General features: G+C 46.4%; 2 protein-coding genes across 3 annotated transcripts in view; one reads left to right on the top strand and one right to left on the bottom strand.

The window, feature by feature from the left end:
- The window catches only part of wnk4a (WNK lysine deficient protein kinase 4a), a 35,831-nt gene extending 19,711 nt beyond the window's left edge, over positions 1-16,120 (top strand). Inside the window, exons 7-21 of the mRNA XM_034558258.1 lie at positions 73-292; positions 1,413-1,755; positions 2,914-3,053; positions 3,617-3,690; positions 6,275-6,410; positions 6,810-6,926; positions 8,087-8,239; positions 9,750-9,804; positions 10,070-10,201; positions 11,468-12,306; positions 12,404-12,479; positions 14,155-14,746; positions 15,563-15,768; positions 15,871-15,962; positions 16,049-16,120. Of these exons, the coding sequence (XP_034414149.1) occupies positions 73-292; positions 1,413-1,755; positions 2,914-3,053; positions 3,617-3,690; positions 6,275-6,410; positions 6,810-6,926; positions 8,087-8,239; positions 9,750-9,804; positions 10,070-10,201; positions 11,468-12,306; positions 12,404-12,479; positions 14,155-14,746; positions 15,563-15,768; positions 15,871-15,962; positions 16,049-16,051 (3,178 nt within the window). The 3' untranslated portion in view covers positions 16,052-16,120. The remainder of the gene's footprint in view (positions 1-72; positions 293-1,412; positions 1,756-2,913; positions 3,054-3,616; positions 3,691-6,274; positions 6,411-6,809; positions 6,927-8,086; positions 8,240-9,749; positions 9,805-10,069; positions 10,202-11,467; positions 12,307-12,403; positions 12,480-14,154; positions 14,747-15,562; positions 15,769-15,870; positions 15,963-16,048) is intronic.
- A 1,593-nt stretch (positions 16,121-17,713) lies between these two features.
- On the bottom strand, positions 17,714-19,618 carry LOC117748475 (cytochrome c oxidase assembly factor 3 homolog, mitochondrial). 2 transcript variants are annotated; one of them, XM_034558262.1, is made up of 2 exons: positions 19,246-19,604; positions 17,714-18,274 (listed from the first exon to the last, which is right to left on the bottom strand). In XM_034558262.1, exons 1-2 carry the CDS (start codon positions 19,439-19,441, stop codon positions 18,171-18,173), a joined length of 300 nt encoding a protein of 99 aa, XP_034414153.1. In that variant the 5' UTR covers positions 19,442-19,604; the 3' UTR covers positions 17,714-18,170. The 2 variants fall into 2 exon arrangements, with proteins under 2 accessions (XP_034414153.1, XP_034414154.1); XM_034558263.1 differs by having other exon boundaries at positions 18,166-18,274; positions 19,212-19,618.
- Positions 19,619-19,667: the final 49 nt, after the last annotated feature.

The following is a 19,667-nucleotide window of genomic DNA, read 5'->3' as shown; positions in this document are numbered from 1 at the left end:
CAAATACAAGTACAACTTAGGTTTAAATCAGGCATTAAGCTGTGTCTTATTGACTGATTCACCTTCCTGCAGGTACACCATTCAGGACCTCCTGGATCACCCCTTCTTCCAGGAGGACAACGGCGTGCACGTGGAGCTGGCGGAGGAGGACGACATGGTGAAGTCGGGCCTGAAGCTGTGGCTGCGCATGGACGACACCAAGAAGCTCCACGGGAAGTACAAGGACAACAACGCCATCGAGTTCCTGTTCGAGCTGTACAAAGACGTGCCCGAGGAGGTGTCTCAGGAGATGGTAGGCCGACCTCTTACTGCTTCGCTTGTCCCCCCCCGGGTTCGAGCGAGGAAGAGAGAGGAAGAGAGAGGAAGAGAGAGGAAGAGAGAGGAAGAGAGAGGAAGAGAGAGGAAGAGAGAGGAAGAGAGAGGAAGAGAGAGGAAGTGAGAGGAAGTGAGGAAGTGATCACCTTCTCTGCATCCCGATCTAGATTTACGATGATTTTATAGGTTTTCCCGGGGGGAAGGATGACAGGATATATATATATATATATATTATTGACCTTTCTTAATTCTTAATTAAGCACCAGATTCCTCCTCACAAAAGAAGGCTGCAGTGTGGTTGGATGACAGCCTATAGATTGGTTGCTTGTAGCTAATTATTGAGTTGAATTACAGATCAAAAGATAATAATTCAATGGATATTGCCGATATGGTGACTTTTGAACACAGGTTAAGCTAACATCCCATAACCGAGCCTGACATTATTATCCCCTTTTTGAGTCACCCGTCTCTTGACACTTGACCCCCGAGCAGTTGAATACAGGCTCACTAATGCACCCCGGGGCATCTTTACGGCTCTCTCAAGGGCACGGCTCCACATTTAATCATCAGCGGGTCGGTAATGTGAGAGCGTGTCTCGGGAAGCATCCGAGGTCACGTCTTTAATAATACAACGGCTGTCTCGGCCCGTAAATGAAAACGGGGAGGGGGGGGGGGGGCACCGTAGAGGTCGCTTTTAATGAAAAAACGCGAGCCACAATTCCGTACCTGTTTACCCCCTCTGCGTGGTAGTTTTTCATCGAGATCAAATTATGTATCGGCAGGGGACGTCTCGTCCGGCCCCGATCTGTTGTAATCCGACTAAGTGTTGAGAGGCGGGTCCGGACCGAGTGTCCCACTTTGCTGGACCGGGTGTCACAAGAGGGCCCGGGCAAGATGAGAAGAATGGAGTCTTTGTGCTTCAGTTTTTTACAAAACGAATGTTGTGTGTCGCATCAAAATGTCACAGGAGGTCACAGCAGGTCAAAGGAGGTCACAGGAGGTCAACGGCCCTTGTCTACTTACATATGTAAGTGTGTATATGTGTGTATGTTCATGTTGTGCCCTGACCATGTCCCTGTGTCGTGTTTTTAACGCAGGTTGTGCTCGGCTTTGTGTTCGAGGCCGACTTCAAGCTGGTGGCCAGGGCCATCCGGGACAGGGTGGCGGTCATCAAGCGGCAGCGGGAGAAGCTGCGTCGGCGGGCGGAGGAGCGCAAGAAGAAGCGAGAGCGAGAAGCCACGGAGGAGGAAGCGGAGGCTCCCCGTCCCGTCAGCGACGTCGGCGTCGTGGCCAGAGAGTCCCCCACCCCGGCCCCGGTCCTGTCCCCCGTCACCAGCTCCGTGGACTCCGGAGTCAGCTCCAACTACCCCGCGGAGCCGGAGGAGCCGGAGGCCGACCAGCACTTTCACATCCGGCACAACAGCTTGTCCTCAGCTAACTGTGAGCCGCCTCCGTAAAGCGTCCCGCGTACAATGAAATGTGTGTCGGCTCGCTCTCCGCCCCCGTGGTGGTTTTGCATGTTTTTCAGATCAAGTTCTGAGGCTCATAAAACACTTTTTGACACTGATAGCGTGCGGCGGGAATGAGTCCATCCACCGGCAAATGATTCAGCTTTTTTTTTTTTTTTTTTTACTTCCTGTTTCTCTGTTTCGAGGTAAATGTTTTTGGGGGGTTTTTTTCCCCCGCTTGTCCGTCACTGTGATCACAAAACACATTATCAACCGTAACTCGTAAATGTATATGCTAATTATGCTAATTTAATGCTACTTCACTGGTTGGAGGATTCAAGTTTCATGTTTTTTTTTATGCCTGAAATAAGGTATAGATTTCAACATTTTGCTCTGACATAAATTACGTCAGTAAATACTCCGTCTCGTGGATGTTGAAGCTTTTACGTGTCTTAAAAAAGGGGCTAAATAAAACTAGTCCGCCTTTCCAGCCTCGTTTTGTTTAAAGTCGCTCTCTTACTTAAATTTTAGAGGAAAGTCTTTTGTAAGCGCACAAAATCAAAGCATAATTATGAGGTACAGTTTCAATATTTGAACACAATTGTACAATATAGTTTAAAATATGTTGTGCTTTTACTTTTACTTAAATAAAAACTATACCAGACGATTACAAAAAATTAAAAAATTAAAAATACATGTGTCTTATCAGCAACAATAACAGTGCATCTTATAGTATCAGTTGTTAATATGTTTTGAAGAAATAAATATGATGCAAAAATCATAAATATCATGAACTCTGCAGACCAATATTTGTCACTGACTTGAGATCAGAGCTGCACCGATCTCGGAGCCGAATGGGAGGCGTGATCAGTGAACTAAATAATCCAGTCCTGCAGTTATGAATATCTCCTCAGTTTTCATCTGAAACAACAGCGCAAATATCCTCGTTGGTGGTCCTCGTGGATCCGATTGATCTCTAAATAAATGTGCCCGCGTGCCTCCAGAGCAGCGTTAATCCTCAGTGGGGTACGTCTCAGTCTGGGGTCATTAGACGTGTTGTTTCAGGTCGTGTGTGCGTGTGTGTGTGTGCCGTGCAGTGTGTGTCAGTTGGTCACACGCTAATGGCTAAATGTCCTTTTTGTTGAAACAGCTGACTGCGAGACGGACGGCTATCTGAGCTCCTCCGGGCTTCAGGATCCGCTGGAGGCCGGCAGCTTCAACGCGCCCGGGACCCCTCCCACGCAGACGGCTGCAAACGGCCTCCCCATCCCGGCCCTCCGCTTCCCCTCGGTGAGTGGCCTCGACTGCAGAGCTTGTCATCAAAGTGGAGGGTGCATGATGGGGGTTTGGGGGGGGGGGGGGGGCTTTACTAGACCTCCAACATCAACACTACTAACACGGTGCTGACAGGGAGTTGTGTAAACCGTGTACAGTTGGAGAGTAACACCTGACGACGAGGTTCACAAAACCGTGCAACTAAATGAAGGAAGAGCTGATGAGTATTTCAGTTCCGAGTCAATATTTAGTGACTGAAGATTTGCCCACTTTTACCCCCGAAGTCTGTTCACCTTCTCGTTAATATGCCCAGAAGGCCCCTCGGTTCAAGTCCCCACCAGGACCAAAGTACAGAGTTTTGGCCTGGTATCCCAAAATCAGTACAAAAAGCATTCGATGTTTGAATTCATATTTGAGGATTTTAGTGGTGCATCATTTGTCTTTTCCTCATTTCCTCACGTGTCTATTTTCTTTCAAGCAAAATCTCGAAATTTAGGGATTTATTGCATCAATACCGCCACCTAAAGATTGTGTTTAACCCACGTTGACCTCACCACGTCCCTCATTTCTCTTCACAGAGCATTGCTGTGTCCAACAACGTAGAACACGGCAACTCAGGCCGCCCCAGTGGCTTCAACTCTCCTGTGGACAGGTGACATTCTCTTCTTCCTTTTTTAAACATCCAAGGAACACTGCAGTTCAATACTCCCTTCTTTAGGGAAGACCATAAAAAAGATCAATGAGTGTCCGGTCTTCCCTCTGTGGCTCCTCACCCTCAACATCTGCGGGGCTTACGACAACAAGCTGGAGGCCGATCGACTGTGTTTTCATTGCAGAGGCACCTCGCGGGTTTCTGTGTGATGTTGCGGGGGCCCCTGTTTTCCATGTTGGTGGGATGTTAAGGGAGAGAGAGCGATTTATGTGCAGTGTGTGTGTGTGTGCGTGTGTGTGTGTGTGTGTGTGTGTCTCGTCATCTGCACTTTAACTTCTGTTCAGAGACCATAATGTTTGATCGAATGATATTGTCGCCTCACACACAAAGTAACGATTATTATTATTATTATTATTAATTGATGGTTTTGATTCATTCATCTAAATTCTTTAAAAAAAAGAATTAAAAAAAACTTTAAATTAATTTGAGAGCTTAAAGTTACAATCTCAAAGATCTCGGTTCCGTCCTCTTATGACGATGACGATGATGACGATGATGACATTATCCAAAGCGACTTACAATAAGTGCATTAAACCATGAGTCCAAACTCAGAACAACAAGAATCAAGCAAGTACAATTTCTTCAATAAAGTTAAACTACAAAGTGCTATCAGTAAGAGACATTTAAGTGATACTAAAGTGCTAAACAACAAAGTGCTATCGGTAAGGGACATTTAAGTGCTACTAGTCGAAAAAGATGTGTTTTTAATTTGCGACGGAAGATGTAGAGACTTTCTGCTGTCCTGATGTCAATGGGAAGCTCGTTCCACCAATGAGGAGCCAGCACAGCAAACAGTCGTGATTTTGTTGAGTGTTTAGCTCGAAGTGATGGAGCTACAAGCCGATTGGCAGAAGCCGAGCGAAGTGAACGGGCTGGGGTGTACGGTTAGACCATGTCCTGGATGTAGACTGGACCCGATCTGTTCGCAGCACGGTACGCAAGTACCAATGTTTTGAAGCGGATGCGGGCGCCCACCGGTAACCAGTGAAGGTCGCGGAGTAGTGTGGGTAAATTTCGGTCGGTTGAAGACCAGTTGAGCAGCTGCATTCTGGATGAGCTGTAGAGGTCGAATGGCATTAGCAGGTAGACCTGCCAAGAGGGAGTTGCAATAGTCTAGACGTGAGATGACCAAGACCTGTGCCGCCTTCTGAGTGAGAAGGGGTCGTATTCTCCTGATGTTGTACAGCATGTACCTACAGGAGCGTGTTGTTGCGGTAATGTTGGCAGTCAGAGAGAGTTGACTGTCGAGTGTCACACCGAGGTTCCTGGCAGTCGGAGTCGGAGCCAGCACTGAGTTGTTGAAGTTAATAGTCAGGTCGTGGGTGAGAGAGCCTTTGCCTGGAAGGTTAGATGTGGATGATGATGCAATGCATGTAGCCGTCGCTCGTGTCTTTGTTTGTTCAGCCGTTTACCGGCTGGCAGAGACCGTAAATAAACATCGCGCACCGCTTCACGCACTAGCCTCTCGTCCCAATTGAATGCATTGACGTTGTTAAGAGCAGCTGCAGCGTGACAAGGAAAAAGTGTGCGATTTGGTACGTTACACTGCATCAGTGTGTTACCTCACTCAGCGATAGATGATGACCTCATTGAGGTTATAATTTAAAACACAGTTTAAATATGTTGGGCCATCATCAAAAGGTCTTCCACAGAGTATCGTGTCTCACAGCAGCTTAGACGTGCACTATTTAAAGCTACATTAACTAATTCTTCCTCTGAGAAAAGCCTCGGATTACTGGTCCACAACTGCACTGCGTCACCACTCGCGAGATATCGACACAACTCTTTAATTTAATCTCACTTTTGCACGATTTCCATGCGCTCATTGTGTGTGAAGGTGAAAACAGGCTTTCCTTTGGACTGAAGTTACCCGTGAGCTGGGGAGGGAGGGAGAGAGAGAGCGAGAGAGCGAGAGAGCGAGAGAGAGAGAGAGAGAGAGAGAGAGGCCTGTAAGTGTTTGCAGCCCCTGGCTGGAAAGGGGGCGGAGCCTGTGACCGCGGCCCAAGAGACGCAATTAGCTGCTGAAGGGAAGCTTCTTATGAAACGCCGCCGACCGTCCGTTCTCTGAAACTGAAAACCGGTCTGTCGTATGAACACAAGAGGTCACATGAGGACTTTATTTAACGCCTCAGAGGGACGTTTATTATGGTCTGTGATGCTGAGACAACCGGCAATGATGGACGCTCTGACACTTTGAGATTACTGCCTGAGGGAGGTTCTTGTTCTTCTTCTTCTTCTACATTCTTGTTCTTCTACTTCTTGTTCTTGTTCTTTTTCTTCTTCTTCTTGTTGTACTTTTTCTTCTTCTTCTTCTTGTACTTCTTCTCCTTCTCGTTCTTGTTCTTCTTATTCTTGTACTTCTTCTTCTCTTTCTTCTTCGTCTTCTTATTCTCCTTCTTCTTGTACTTCTTCTTCTCCTTCTTCTTCTTATTCTCCTCCTTCTTCTCCTTCTCCTCCTTCTCCTCCTCCTCCTCCTCCTCCTCCTCCTAAACAATGGCTCCTCTCTCTATGTGTTTCCCTGCAGCTACGCCTCCGATGTGACTTCGGGCTTGAGCGACGGCTACGAGGGCCCGTCGGAGAAGAGCGAGAAAACGCCCGCGAGGCAAACGGCCGGAAAGCTGTCCAGGAGGAGGGCTCGCTCGAGGCTGCGCATCACCGGGGTACGAAGCGTCCAGACTCGCTACGTCGTAAACGCATAAATCAAGTGGCCGGGCTGCGGTGAGGCCGCACCCGGGTTACGCTATCGGGCTGTTGTTCCCCCCGGCAACCGCAGTACATTTCTCCCTCTGATCGGGACACACTGTGGTCTCCTAACGAGCCCACGGGGGCCGGAGGCGGAGACAAACGGATCACACATTACCACATGTTCAAAGAGTGCCATAGTAGTGCAATGCACACAGAAACACACCGCGTTTTACAGGAGACGTTTGCACACACACACACACACACACACACGAGGTACACACACATGCATACAAAAGCACATTGCTCCTCCCGTGTGTGTGTGTGTGTGTGAGTCTGTGTTTTTAGAGGGTAAACAGACCTGTCCGTCTCTGCAGCTCTCTGATAAAGTGGACCGCGTGGTGGAGTGTCAGCTGCAGACGCACAACGACAAGATGGTGACCTTCAAGTTCGACCTGGACGGAGATAACCCGGAAGACATCGCCGCTGTCATGGTGAGTTGTTGCCGGTGCTAGACGGATAAAACACGTCGGTCGGGTCGAATAAAGAGGGTTTCTTTTGTTTTTATTATTTGTAACTGATGATAAGAGTCTTGAATCTATACCCAAAGACATTTGTGAAATAGAAATGATCTTTTGGGGATTTCCATTCACGTGTTTCTTTGTGCATTTTAGAAAATCGGTCTGGAAACGGGAAGTTTTTTTGTCGTTTTTTTTGTCACAAAATGGGATTAGTAAACATAAACATTGTTCACTTTACCTGCTCCAAACCCTTTCTTTTCATTCGGAAGAGCAAGAAGGTGTTATATTTCTTTAAAATGTCTCATAATCTCTTTTTTTAAATGGGTTTTCCCATGATCCTTTCAAACTTTGCTCAAATTCTAGGCTAGATCTCAAAAATGTCTTAAGATACCTGAATTGTTATTGACGTGCTCACAAAAATCACCGCTGATATTTCCATATGACCGAATGAAAAATGGCGTTTTTTTCGACTTGGATGTTTCAGCGAGAACAGAAACATCCGATACTGACTGACAGGGAGAGTTGTTTTCTCACATCGAAGGCAATGAAGGAGGAAATCAAGAGGGACGTTACGGGTGAACACTGAAAGCTTCCCAGGACTTTATGGGATCCAGAAATAAATAAATGAAGTCACAGTCAGCTGATGAGTCTGACAGATTCTCAGCTGAACGTACACGTGATTCCTCCCGTTGGCAGTTAACGGCTCTTTGTTTGTCGACGCTATCTCTCTCCGGCCGATGTTTTAACTGAGCCTTCTGCGGAGCGAGTGACGCAGGTCTGAGGGGAGGGCGGACAAATAGAAAAACAATGGTGGCGCACGAGTTCCTTCCTCTATTCCTCTACAGCGGTGGAAAGTACATTTAATCGGGTACTGCGCTTCAGTGAAGGAGATCAAATTAGCAGCACCTCGGACAGCTGAAACCGTAAAAAGACTGCTTACACCTGAATGCATTAGTATTAACAACACAATAATATAATATAATGTATCCTAACGTAACTTTCTGCATAACGAGGTACTTGTGAAAGAGTATTACAATACCTTTTTTATTCATAGAGCGCTTTTCATAGTACTCCCACCACATCTAAACACTTCTTTCACCCATTTTCCCCTCTTTTTTTTGTTGTCTCCCCAGGTGCACAATGAGTTCATCCTGCCGTCAGAGAAGGAGGGCTTCATCTACCGCATGGGCGACATCATCAAACGGGCCGAGGCTCTGATGGCCAAAGAGCAGCCGGTCCCTCTGTCGGCTTTCCACCACGGGGTGAACTCCTTGTCTTCCTCACAGGTCAGCAGCTCCTCCCAGAGAGCAGATATTTAAAAAAAAAAAAAGGAAGTAACTGTATGTTGTGTGGTTAATCGTAAATTAAATCCTCTATAGCGCGTTCTAGCTGCGCTTATCTAAGACGGATCCATAAATCTGGTGCAAATGGAAAGGTGTAGTGCTTTTCATACACTGGGAATACAAAAAAACCCCTGAGTAATCCCTTTGGAGGCTCGCCCTTAAACATCCACGGTTAAGTGTTTCTCAGGCTCCCTGTGGTAGTTCTTCCATTTCCAACGTCGTGTTATAAAATGATTTGTGATTTTTTTTTTTTATTCGTTCCCACAAACCTTTTTTTTTTCCGCCGCTGACACCATAATAAACTTTCCAGCGTGTCTGCCCACATTGAACGGGTAGAATAATTAAAGTTTAAGCCTCTCTGATTTCAGGAAATTCTGTGAGTATTTCGTTGAGTAGTTCGTTCGGTGTACAAAAATATGACCTAATGCCAAATCGGATGCGTTTGTTCTGCCAGGATATGTTCCACGCAGAACAAAAGCGCCCTGTTGCCCGTCGGTGGAAATGATCCGAGATGTTCATCGACGACAGAGAAAAGAATAAAGTGCGGCTGAATGTAAGAAACAGCAGCAGACCTCAGCAGTCAGCCCGTGGGCGACATCATTATCCTCAACCACTGAGGACAAATCTCTCCTGGCTCCACTCCAGCACCTGATTTAAAACAATTTAAAAAAAACACTGAATGGGCCGCATCCTCTCCCAAGACACCATTATGGCCTCCCCTTTCCCCTCGGCACCGTGCGGCCAACGTAAAAATAAATAAAATCCAGACCACGCTAGTCGAGTTGGGGAGGAAGCCCACAGAGACTCGATCTCTTTGTGGCCTGTGACTCTGAGGTAGGGCGCTATTCTGAGGTTTTTTTTGGAAGAGGCGCTGAGCGTAAATGGAGCTCGACTACCTGGAAAGACTTGTTTGTCGAGCCGTCGCTCGTCTCCTCTCGCTCTCTCTCCGCCACTTGAACAACAGCCGCCGCGCTTTGAGCTAAATCGTAGCGTCGGCGGTGCACTTCGTAGCGGTTTTGCCACAAAACGTTGTTGAGATATTATTACACGGACCGACGTGAAAATAAGAAATCCTCAGAGAAAAATTCTCAGTTTCTTCACCTGAAAAAACTGGATAAAAAAGATGTAATAATAGTTATACTGAATGGTTAATAACACAGGAAGTATAATGGGGACAGCTCCTCGTAAATCAAAATAGAGGGATTGTACTTGTCAGAGTCAATTTATTACTTAATAACCAACCGGCGATAACACGGTTGTGTAACTCCTTGTGTGTCATGTCATCGCGCAATAATTCATATGCCGGCGTCTTTGACTCAGAAGTCAAGAGGCCTGCAGCAACAGGCCCGATGGATGTAATACTGAGTAGTGCTACATTAATATGAACACAACACACACACACGCACACACACACACACACACAGAGGTTGAGTTTATGTGCCCTCTCTTCCAGCCTAATCTGCATAGCCACACCCTGCCTCGAACACACTCCTCCTCTTCTCTGCCCGGTAAGTCTCATGTCCTTAATTTCGCGCTTTCACGTTGATCATTTGATGGATGAGGAGATTATATTTAGAATACGAATGAATCGCATGAGTCTTTTTTTATTTTATTTTATTCCCCAAGTAACCTTAAGTGTGTGCGACGCGCACAAACACTGTCCTCCTGTATTGTTTGTTGCATGATAATTGAGTGCATGGCCCCTCCACTCATGCATGTGTGTGTGTGTGTGTGTGTGTGTGTGTGTGTGTGTGTGTGTGTGTCCCGTCGTAGACTTCAGTGTGGCTAACCCGAGCGCCGAGGCATGTGGCTCCCCCCCGTGCCCCAATGGAGACGTCTTCAGCGCAGACATTACTTCACCCGGGCGACCTCTAATCCGCTCCCAGTCTTTCCACAGCGGTCCAGGTAAATAGCCCTCTCCTCCGGTCCCTGTGCGAAGAAGAGGCCCGGCATTGTTTACCGTTTCAGGACACACTGAAAAAAAAAAAATTGTTACGGCCCCGCTGGCAAAGAATAAGTCGACGCCAGGCGGCTCGACTCCCTCGTAAACCCCTCCTCCCTCGCTCGCCCCTTTCTCACGGGCCCGGTCCTCGGGTATTGTTCAGACGTGGCGCCATGGGGCCACCCCCCCCCCCCCCCCCCCCTACATCTCAAAGCCGCCGTCTGTGTCTGCTTTGCAGCCTCTTGGGTGAATTACCTCACCTGAAGGCCGCTTTTCTGGCTTTCAGGGAAGCTGTGAATGCGGTCCGCTGCGAAGCGCGAGCTTTTTCCCCCTCCAGCCTTAGCGATGGTCGGCACAACATCTGTTTGCCAGCACAAACTCCTATACAGCATTTCCAAGAAAGCCTCCATCAAAGTCTCTTTCCCCACAGGGGGGGGGGGGGCATTTGAAGTCAATTAAAGAACACACGTCCACCATATGTCCCCTGTATCCCCGAAACGCTCTCGTCCCTTCTCCGCTGGACGTCCACCGCATATGGTCGCTTTCGCAATGCTCCCTTGGCCACCCGCCACCCCGAGTGTTGCCTAACCTATGTTTTCCGTTCAGCGTGGAGAAAAAAAAAAAGTAGAGGCTGCTTTGCATCATCAGGGGGGGAAAAACAGGGAGGGGGTTGGTTTATAACTGTGGAGCCATTGTCGAGGTAAATGTCCAGCCAACGGATGGGGCTCAAGAAAACCCCCTGAGCACTTAAATCTAACAATCAGACCTAAAAGAAGTTGTCTACGCAACCACGTGGGTTCCGTTTTAAACTGAATCCCTCAAAGACATCTTAAGCCCGGTGTGTGTGTGTGTGTGCGTGTGCGTGTGTCTGTATGTGGATGCAGTTAAAGCCGAGTAGCGCTTCAAACAATAGCGTCTTTTGTTCACCGTGTGGAAAGTACAGGGTAAGATTAATTCTCCACATGGCGTACGACTTGAAGAATGATCTAACCGGTTTCTCCGGATCAATTCTGGCAAATGCTCCACTGCAACTCTTCTGAGGGATCGGTGCTCCGGCGGTTTGAAGTGATAACACAGCTGAGCCAATTTGTGGGTTGCATTCAATCAATCACTCAATGCAGCGGAGGTCGTTTTTAGGCACACCTCTTTTTTTTTTTTTTTCTTTGCACAGTTTTTCTATCCATAAGCGTCAAATTTTAAAGCTGCCGTTTCAATCCCTCGTCTTCCAGGGTCTCCCCTCCATTACCAGCAGCACCACCACCACCACCACCACCCCGTGTCTCTCCTGCCGCACCACCAGCACTACCACTTGCCCTACATGGGCCACAGTAACTTCCCGTTCCAATACCCAGCCCCTCCGGGTTCCCCGACGCCGGGCACACGCGTAGCCAGTAACTCCACCTCCCCGGCCCCCGGTTCCTCGAGTCCTCACAATGAGGCCCAAAGCCCCGGCAGCAGTGACGGAGTCCCCACGGCCCCGTCTACCCCTCAGCATCCCAACATGTGGCCCTCCCACACGCAGCCCCTCTTTTCCTTAGCTAATGTCATCTCCATGGCGATGAGCATGGCTCAGTCTTTTATCCCTCCTGCCGGCATGCCCTCCCAGGGGATGCCCTCCTATCCGGGGTACCACAACCAGGTATCCGCTCACATGGCCCCGCAGTCCGGTTACCCCTCCATGTACCCACAACATTACCAGAGCTCACCGGTAGAGGCCCATTACCTCACCGCGGGCATCCTAGCCCAGAACAACGTCTACCACAACCACGAGAATTCGCCTCTGGTGGACGGAGCCGGTTTTCCTCAGAGCGGCCGTCCCGGCTGGCCGCATCCTGCCTCTCCGCCGTCTGTGCCTTCCACTCCTTCGCCGGTTCCTCCGGAGTCTTTTCAGCAGGTTGGACCCTTCAGTCCCCCGAACAGTCCCCCGTGCATGACCCCGGAGGACGGTCTCCACGGCGACGTGGACTCACACCCGGCACAGGTTCCAGTCCGGGCTGAACCCAAATCAGAAGTCTCCGGTTCAAACTCGGATCTTTCAACATCTCCCCCAGAGAGCCCAAAGAGCACTGTGAGTCATCGTCCGTTACTTCTTCCTCAGTTCGACATGTGAATGCGGGTCACGGGGGTCACGTCCAACACTAACGCTGTTCATGCTTCCTGTCCAGTTCTCGTCCTTCAGCGCGCCACCTGAGATGAAAACCAGCACCCCAAAACCAAAAGCCTCCTCCTCCACCGAACCCGGTAAGAACTACTTCCTGCAACTCGCTCCTCCTCCTCACACCTCGTGTGTTGTATGTTACCAGCCCTGTGGGGGTGCTGGGAACATACAAGGTTCATGTGTGCACCCCAAACAAACCCAAACACATGCATGTGCGTGCGTGCGTGTGTGTGCGTGTGTGTGTGTGTGTGTGTGTGTGTGTGTGTGTGTACACACAAACACAGTTTTTTTTTGTTTTCCTCCTCCCCCTTTCTTTTCATGATGTATTGGGTCTAAATACAATCTGAAATCTCGGTTACGGACAATTTGGCCCTCGAGTTGTTTTCGGCTCCCTCGACATTATCACCACGGCCTCCAGGAGCCGTTGCGTAACGTCGTGTCTGGATGTAATGTTCCATTCAAAGACGAACACAAACGGAGGTGTGATCGTGGCCCTTCCCTCCGGCAGTGGCCAATCAGCGGGCAGCAGCGCTCGTTAGCAGGCCTCGCCCCCCCCCCCCCCCCCCCCCCCCCCCCCTTTACCCAGCCTGTTGGTGTTTATACCCTCCACATTCAACAGAGGGTCTCTCTGTTGAATGTAGGCACAGACCCAAAACCCCGTCTGTTTACTGTAAGAAGGACACCTAGTGGGCGAACGGAGGCACTGCAGGGGGTTAAAGCCTGGCAGCGTTTGTGAAACCAGCATCTTAAAAAAAGCTTGATTTAAAGCTAGTTTAAAAATACAATAAATAATTATAAATATAAATAAATAAAGCTTGATTTTTAAAGCCAGATTAAAAATGTAAAATACAATACATAATTAGAAAGATAGATAAATAAAGCTTGATTTAAAGCCAGATTAAAAATGTAAAATATAATAAATAATTAGAAGTATACATGCATAAATAAAGCTTGATTTTAAAGCCAGATTAAAAATGTAAAATACAATAAATAATAAGAAGGATGAATAAATAAAGCTTGATTTGAAGCCAGATTAAAAATGTAAAATACAATAATTAGAAAGACCAATAAATAAAGCTTGATTTAAAGCCAGATTAAAAATGTAAAATACAATAAATAATTAGTACAAGTGATTAGATTTCAATCAAAACCTGGAAGTCAGGAAGTGAGGCTTTGTCCTCTGATGATCAATCAGCTCTGATCAGATTACAGAACAATCACTACTGCTTAGCCAATGATTGTCTGTCTCTCATTTAAATAGTCTGTCCGGGTGCTGCAGCTTCTTGTTCACTAGAAGAAAGTAGAGAGCGCTGCAAGAATTAAGCAATATAATGTGTTTCCTCTGAAACAAATACATATATATTAGATGGAAATATAGACACTGATTCGGGTAATGTATCATTTTTTATCTTAAAGGGAACTAGTAAAGGTGTTTTTAAAGATGCCTGCTGGATTTGTGAAGAGCATTTAGATCTTTTTTCAATGCATGCCATATACAGAAGAATATTGTTTAAATGCGTAGTTTTCAATTAGTTACATTGCAAGAAAATCTGTGTTTCCACAGACCAGAAAACCAGATGTGCCATAGAAAATATATTTTCTATCAAAATAACTACGTAAACTTTACTAAACGGTTGTTTCCTGGTGTGCCAGGTGTCTACATATTATTCAAATTATTTCCGTATTTATTTATTTTGATTAATTAAATACTTTTACATATAATATTTAATTGACACCGTCTCTTCTTCAATGTCACAGACGGCCACTCTGCACCCATCACTGTGGGGCGATTCCAGGTGACGCCCAGCATGCACATCCCTGCACCCGCTGAGCCGGCCGTTGCCGTACCTGCTGCGGCAAAGCCGGCGGACGGCGACAGCACCCCGTCGGAGAGCAGCACCGAGGAGCAAGGGGAGTCCGAGACGAGCCTGGGCACCTCCCTCACCATGTCCCCTCCACACCATCCCCACAGAGGGGCCACCAGCGGGGTCCTCCAGGGGGTGGACGGGCAGCTGGGATGGAGCCAGGACAAGCAGCAGGACAGAGAAGAGGAGGAGGAGGGGGAGGAGGAAGAGGTTGTCGGGGAACGACAGAGGACGAGGAAGAGGAGTCGGAGGAGAGCGCACAGCCTGAGCCTCATGGGAACGCCCGTGGACAGCGGACTCTCGGTGACGGCGGCGGAGATGGAGGCGAGGCTGTGGGACGGGGCGGCGGGCAGCCCGCAGTACAGCAACGCCCTTCACCACCTGTGGCTGATGACCTACAACCGCAACGCGCCCTACATGAGCAGCGACGACTCCGACAGCGACGACTCCGACATGCTGGAGGAGCTTCAGGAGCTCAGAGAGAAGTGAGTCAACCACAATATGAGTGTAATGGGAATATTAAGAGCCTTTATCGATTACTTTTCACGATCTTCGGTGAAACTTTGGGACTTTTTTACTTTTGTTTTGAAGTAAACAATTTAAACTCCATTAATTTCTCTGTCTTTACGCTGAATGTATCCGCTAATCTCAGCTGTTTTAAAACAACTGAAACAAGGTTTTTATCCTTTGATTAGAAAATCTGAACCTATTGATTAAATTAGTTGGAAAATGATTATTTTAGTTACCGATTGTTTTTTTTTATCTATTAAATGTAAAAACTTTTTAAAAAAAATATATATATAAATGTTCGATAGCTTTAATTTAGACAAAATTATGTGTTCAAACTCCTATTTTGTAAAAAGAATAAATAAATAAATAGTCCAAATGCATCAAACTGACGGAGAACCATTTTCTGTAAATCCGCACTACAGTTATGATGTATATTAGCATCTTATCTTGTCATCGCAAACATTTTGAAGGCCTTAATTTCCTCAAATCCACATGCCGTCAAGGATTTTCGAAAGACTCCCTGTTTCACTGACTTTTCCACTTTGGATTTTACTTCATTTGAAAAGGTGTCATGTACATTAACCAACGTCCAAACAAATGTAAACGCACCACGAGTAAGCTGAAAGTCCCTTTTGGCTGATGTCGTCAGGCGATACAAAATAACACAAAGGACGTTAGCAGAACGTGCTACTTTGTGATAAAAAAATAAAAAAACCACAAACAATACAGTAAAAGAAACCACAATGTTGTAGTACTAGTACACTGATGTGCTCCTCCTCGTCCCCCATCAGACATCTGACGGAGGTGCAGGCCCTGCAGGCCGTCCAGAAGAGAGAGGTCGAGGAGCTGTACGGCAAGATGGGGAAGGTTCCCCCTCCGGGCATCGTGTCTCCGGCCGCCGTGCTCTCTGGCCGCCAGCGCCGCCTGTCCAAGGGGAGCGGCTTCCCCCCGACCCGCAGGAACAGCCTGCAGCGCCTGGACATGTTGCCGCTCCAAGGCAAGTGAGAGCGGATTCGCGTTTACCACCTCCTCGTATGTGACGACGTCGTACGTCGAAAATGCTTTGTTTCAATATGATTGTTCTCTCCCCCCTCCCCAGGTATCATTAGGAGAAACTCCCTCGGAGGCAGCAGCAGCGGCGGCTCCCAGGATAAACCCAACAAAGGCGTCACCTTCGCCACCGACAGAATGGTGAGTGAACGCTGTAATATTTCTATCATTCTCCCTTTTTTTTAAAATGCTTCGTTCTCACTTGTGCGTTTGTTTTCTTCCCCCAGTAAGAAACCGTGCAGCCGAGCGCGCTGTGCACCTGGACTACCTCATCCGAAGTGTGACCCCCCCCCCCCCCCCCCCCCCGTGAGGTGCATCGCTTCCACACCTTTCACCGGCCGACTGATCAGCGAACCGCCGGTGGTCATTTTACCTCAACGCATAGATCCGTAAACTCTCATCAAGTAGAGCTGGGATTGTTACACGGGAACTGTGACGCTCGGGTTTCCCAAAAAAAAAAAAACGACTTCCAAATCTGGCATCACGTTCAAAGTTTATAAAAAATCCATCAAGGTCTTTAGACTCTTTTGTAAATAAACTTTCTAGACCCCCGTCGGTCCAGGCTGCCACAGTAAAGCTTTCAGCATCGACGCGATCAAGCGATGGGTACCAAGTGCTGCGGAGACTTTGCCCCAGAATGAGGATGGTTCTCCTGCTCCGGCCTTCTTCTTTCTTTCTTTTGTTAATGATGTCACAGCACATGCTGACTGCACATTGAATATTGCCTTCCTCGGTGCATTGTACAGTTTGATTTAATCAGATGTATATTACGATAGCATTTTTCTTCTCAGAAGGACATCTTTTGGGTTCTCTACGTTCTCCGGCCTGGAGAGCAGTCCAGACGTTTTTTTTTTTTTTTTTTTTTTAGATGTGGAGACGATGATTTTCTCACTTTGCACAGTACGACAAGGAGATCGATGCGTTACGAAGATGAAATGCTCCAGAAAGAAAGGGTTGTACGACGGTTAGAAATCGCAGCAAGAAAATCACGTAGTTTTTTTTTAAAACTATTAAATAGAGGGAGAGATTTCTTGAAAGACGTGATCAAAAGACAACATCACACAGCTTTCCCTGCATTTAAAAGTCGTGAAAAAAAATCCATCAAGGTCTTTAGACTACTGGCTTTTCCTGTCGATTGTACATGTGTGTATGTATATATATATATATATATATATATATATATATATATATATATATATATATATATATATATAGTAGATTTATAGACCATGTTTACAAGTCACGAGTAAACTAAACATGTCAGTAACTTTAACCCTCGCTCAAGCAAAAATTTAATTTGTCGCTTGTTCCCTAGATCAAGCACCTTGTGCACTTTAGTAACTTCTCCTTTTGTTCTCAATCATTTTAACTTCGTTTGTTGGGACGTAATGTTTCATGTGTATTTTTATTTCCATAAAAAAAGGGAGGTAGAGAATATTCTTCAGTTTAATGTATGATCACAGTAACGACGATCTACCCTCCCGCAGTTTTTAAATAATTAGCACAAGCTGTGAATGTGTAGCTGATGCCTTCGGAAAATATCCCGAACACACTGAATCTTCTGGCAGTGGAACTCACGTTAAGGTTTTATTTAGTTTCTTCCAAAGTTCATAATATATTCAGAGAGGTTTTCGTTTCCAAAATTTTGAATGTAAATATATAATAATTGTATTGCTTTCTGAAGCTGCTGCTGTCCTGCCATGCTGAATATGTGCCTTTCCCTGACGATGTCTTATTTTATATTTTTACTCAAGATTTTGGTGGCTAGATCAGACTCCATATATCAAATGTTGACAAAGAATAAATGCAATTGTAAATACCTCGGCTCTTGTCATATTTGCTGCTTCACTTTTTCTTGCATAACTAGTGAAACATAATTCGGTTAAACAAAATCCAATACTTTAGAGTTTTATTTTACAAATTATTACTTTATAGACAGGTTTCAACAGGTTATCCGTGTGTCATTTCAGCAGTTTCTCTGCTGTTAAAAGGCCTCTGTTGATTTGACCTCATTAGCCAACAGAAATTGTGAATATTTCCCTTACACTATATGCGCGTCACATGATAAAAGGTGGTAATTACAATAAAGTCTGGCCTTCTGGAAAGCGTGTAAGATCAGTGGAGTAGTCCCTTCTGCTGGCAAACTTAATCAAAATCAACACACATCTAGTTCAAAGTCAGCGGAGCAGAACCTCACCGTCAACAATCAAGACAAAAACAAAGTCCGCCGCTGTCTTAACATTTTAAAAAAACAGCGGCCACCAATGGAATATAAATCAGTGGCACCAGAGTCCACATAAATCCCTCCTCAGTGAAGTCCAGGACAGACAGTCCAACAGCGCTGCTGCCTCAGTTGGCCCCGGTCTTCGGTCCCTGGAGTCTTGAGCGCTTGGCCTCTTCGTCCAGTTCATCCATGACCCGCTCCTTGCCGACCGAGTAAAACGTGTAGCCGTCTAGCAGGCGAGCGAGTGGTCAAGGCAAATGTTAAGACAACAGAAGAAGAATATGACGAATATCAAATAACAGTCACTCCTGTGTTTGCATCCAAATGCCTGAAAACAAGATATTTAGCCATCTGCGTAAGAACCTTATGCTTTCCTTTAAAATCATTAAAAACACCAGAATATCACATTTAATTATTTTCTGAAACACAGGTGATAGCGTTTGATAACAGTTTCCTAAAAAGGGGTTTATTTCAAGTCTTACGGTAATTTTGGAAGCTGCAGTGCAGTTGAATTGTACTGGGATGTTTTTCTAATATTTAGTCTGCCCTCAGTGACATAACTGGTGGAATTGTGAGTCAATTTAAAACGTTACAATTGTAAACTGGTGTTATTTACCAAAAACATGGTCATCCATTTGTATAAGACGACGGTGTGTCTTTTAATATTACCGTGTGAAAAAGAAGAAGAAAAAAATATATATATATCTATATCTATATATAGATAGATATATTTTGAGAGTCACTGGGAATATCTGTTATTTTGTCACCATCTGCCATCACTTCTGACGCATAGGGGTCGAGAACAGGTTGATGTGACACCGGAAGTCGTCATGTAGACTGGCCGTAAATTAGCTTCCATGCTTTTAAGAAGCTTCAACGTTGACAATTAAACATAATAGTATAAATAGTACAGTGAATGCAAAAGTATAAGTTGCGTAAATGTAACATTTAACTAATGTTTTATTTTGTTCATGCACTCAAACCCAGTTACGGTTAAAGCTACCTGGGAACACCCTGTCATAGGCGTCAAATCAATAATCAATGTAAAAGAGTGACTCTTACAAGCACGACAATCGGAGATAAACCAGTGTTATATATTATATTGAGTTATTAAAAACAACGCCCTGAGTAACTTCAGCATGCTCCGCCAATGTTACACAGTTCACCTTGCGTTGACGCTAGTGCGCATGTCAAGGATACAGATCCCCATAACGAGCGCTCCAATGGCGATTCCCGTGACGACGTTTCGCGTCCGCAGCTTCTGCGTTTTCTTCTTCCACTGCTCGAGCTCTACGTGCCGCATGAAGTGCATCTGTCCCCGGGAGATGTCCTCTTTCGTCGGTTCTATCCGGGTCGCGAAGCGAGCGCCGGGCTCCTGAGGAGTCTTGTCGGCCATGTTTTTTTTGGGGTGGGGGGGTGAAGCGCTAACTACGACGCAAGGTTGTCGGGAGGGCGGTTACGCGAGCGGCTGCGTTATCAAACGAGCTATAGAGTCGACCTGCGCACGTCTACCGGCGAGAGGAGGCCATCCGGACATGTGTGAGATCTGCGCAGACGCACAACGGAGCGCCAACAACAACAAAAAAAGGAAAAAAAATGGTGCGACGGTCAAATGGGTCCCC

Source organism: Cyclopterus lumpus, chromosome 19 (genome assembly GCF_009769545.1).
Source record: "Cyclopterus lumpus isolate fCycLum1 chromosome 19, fCycLum1.pri, whole genome shotgun sequence".
In the NCBI taxonomy this organism is placed as follows: domain Eukaryota; kingdom Metazoa; phylum Chordata; class Actinopteri; order Perciformes; family Cyclopteridae; genus Cyclopterus; species Cyclopterus lumpus.
Note: the sequence above shows the minus strand (reverse complement) of the source record. Positions and strands in the feature narration are given on the sequence as shown.

Coding starts and splice junctions, on each gene's coding strand:
- LOC117748475 (XM_034558262.1), bottom strand. CDS start 19,441: ATGGCCGACAAGACTCCTCAGGAGCCCGGCGCTCGCTTCGCGACCCGG. Junction 18,275..19,245: donor AGCGCTCGTTATGGGGATCT/GTATCCTTGACA, acceptor CTCGCCTGCTAG/ACGGCTACACGTTTTACTCG.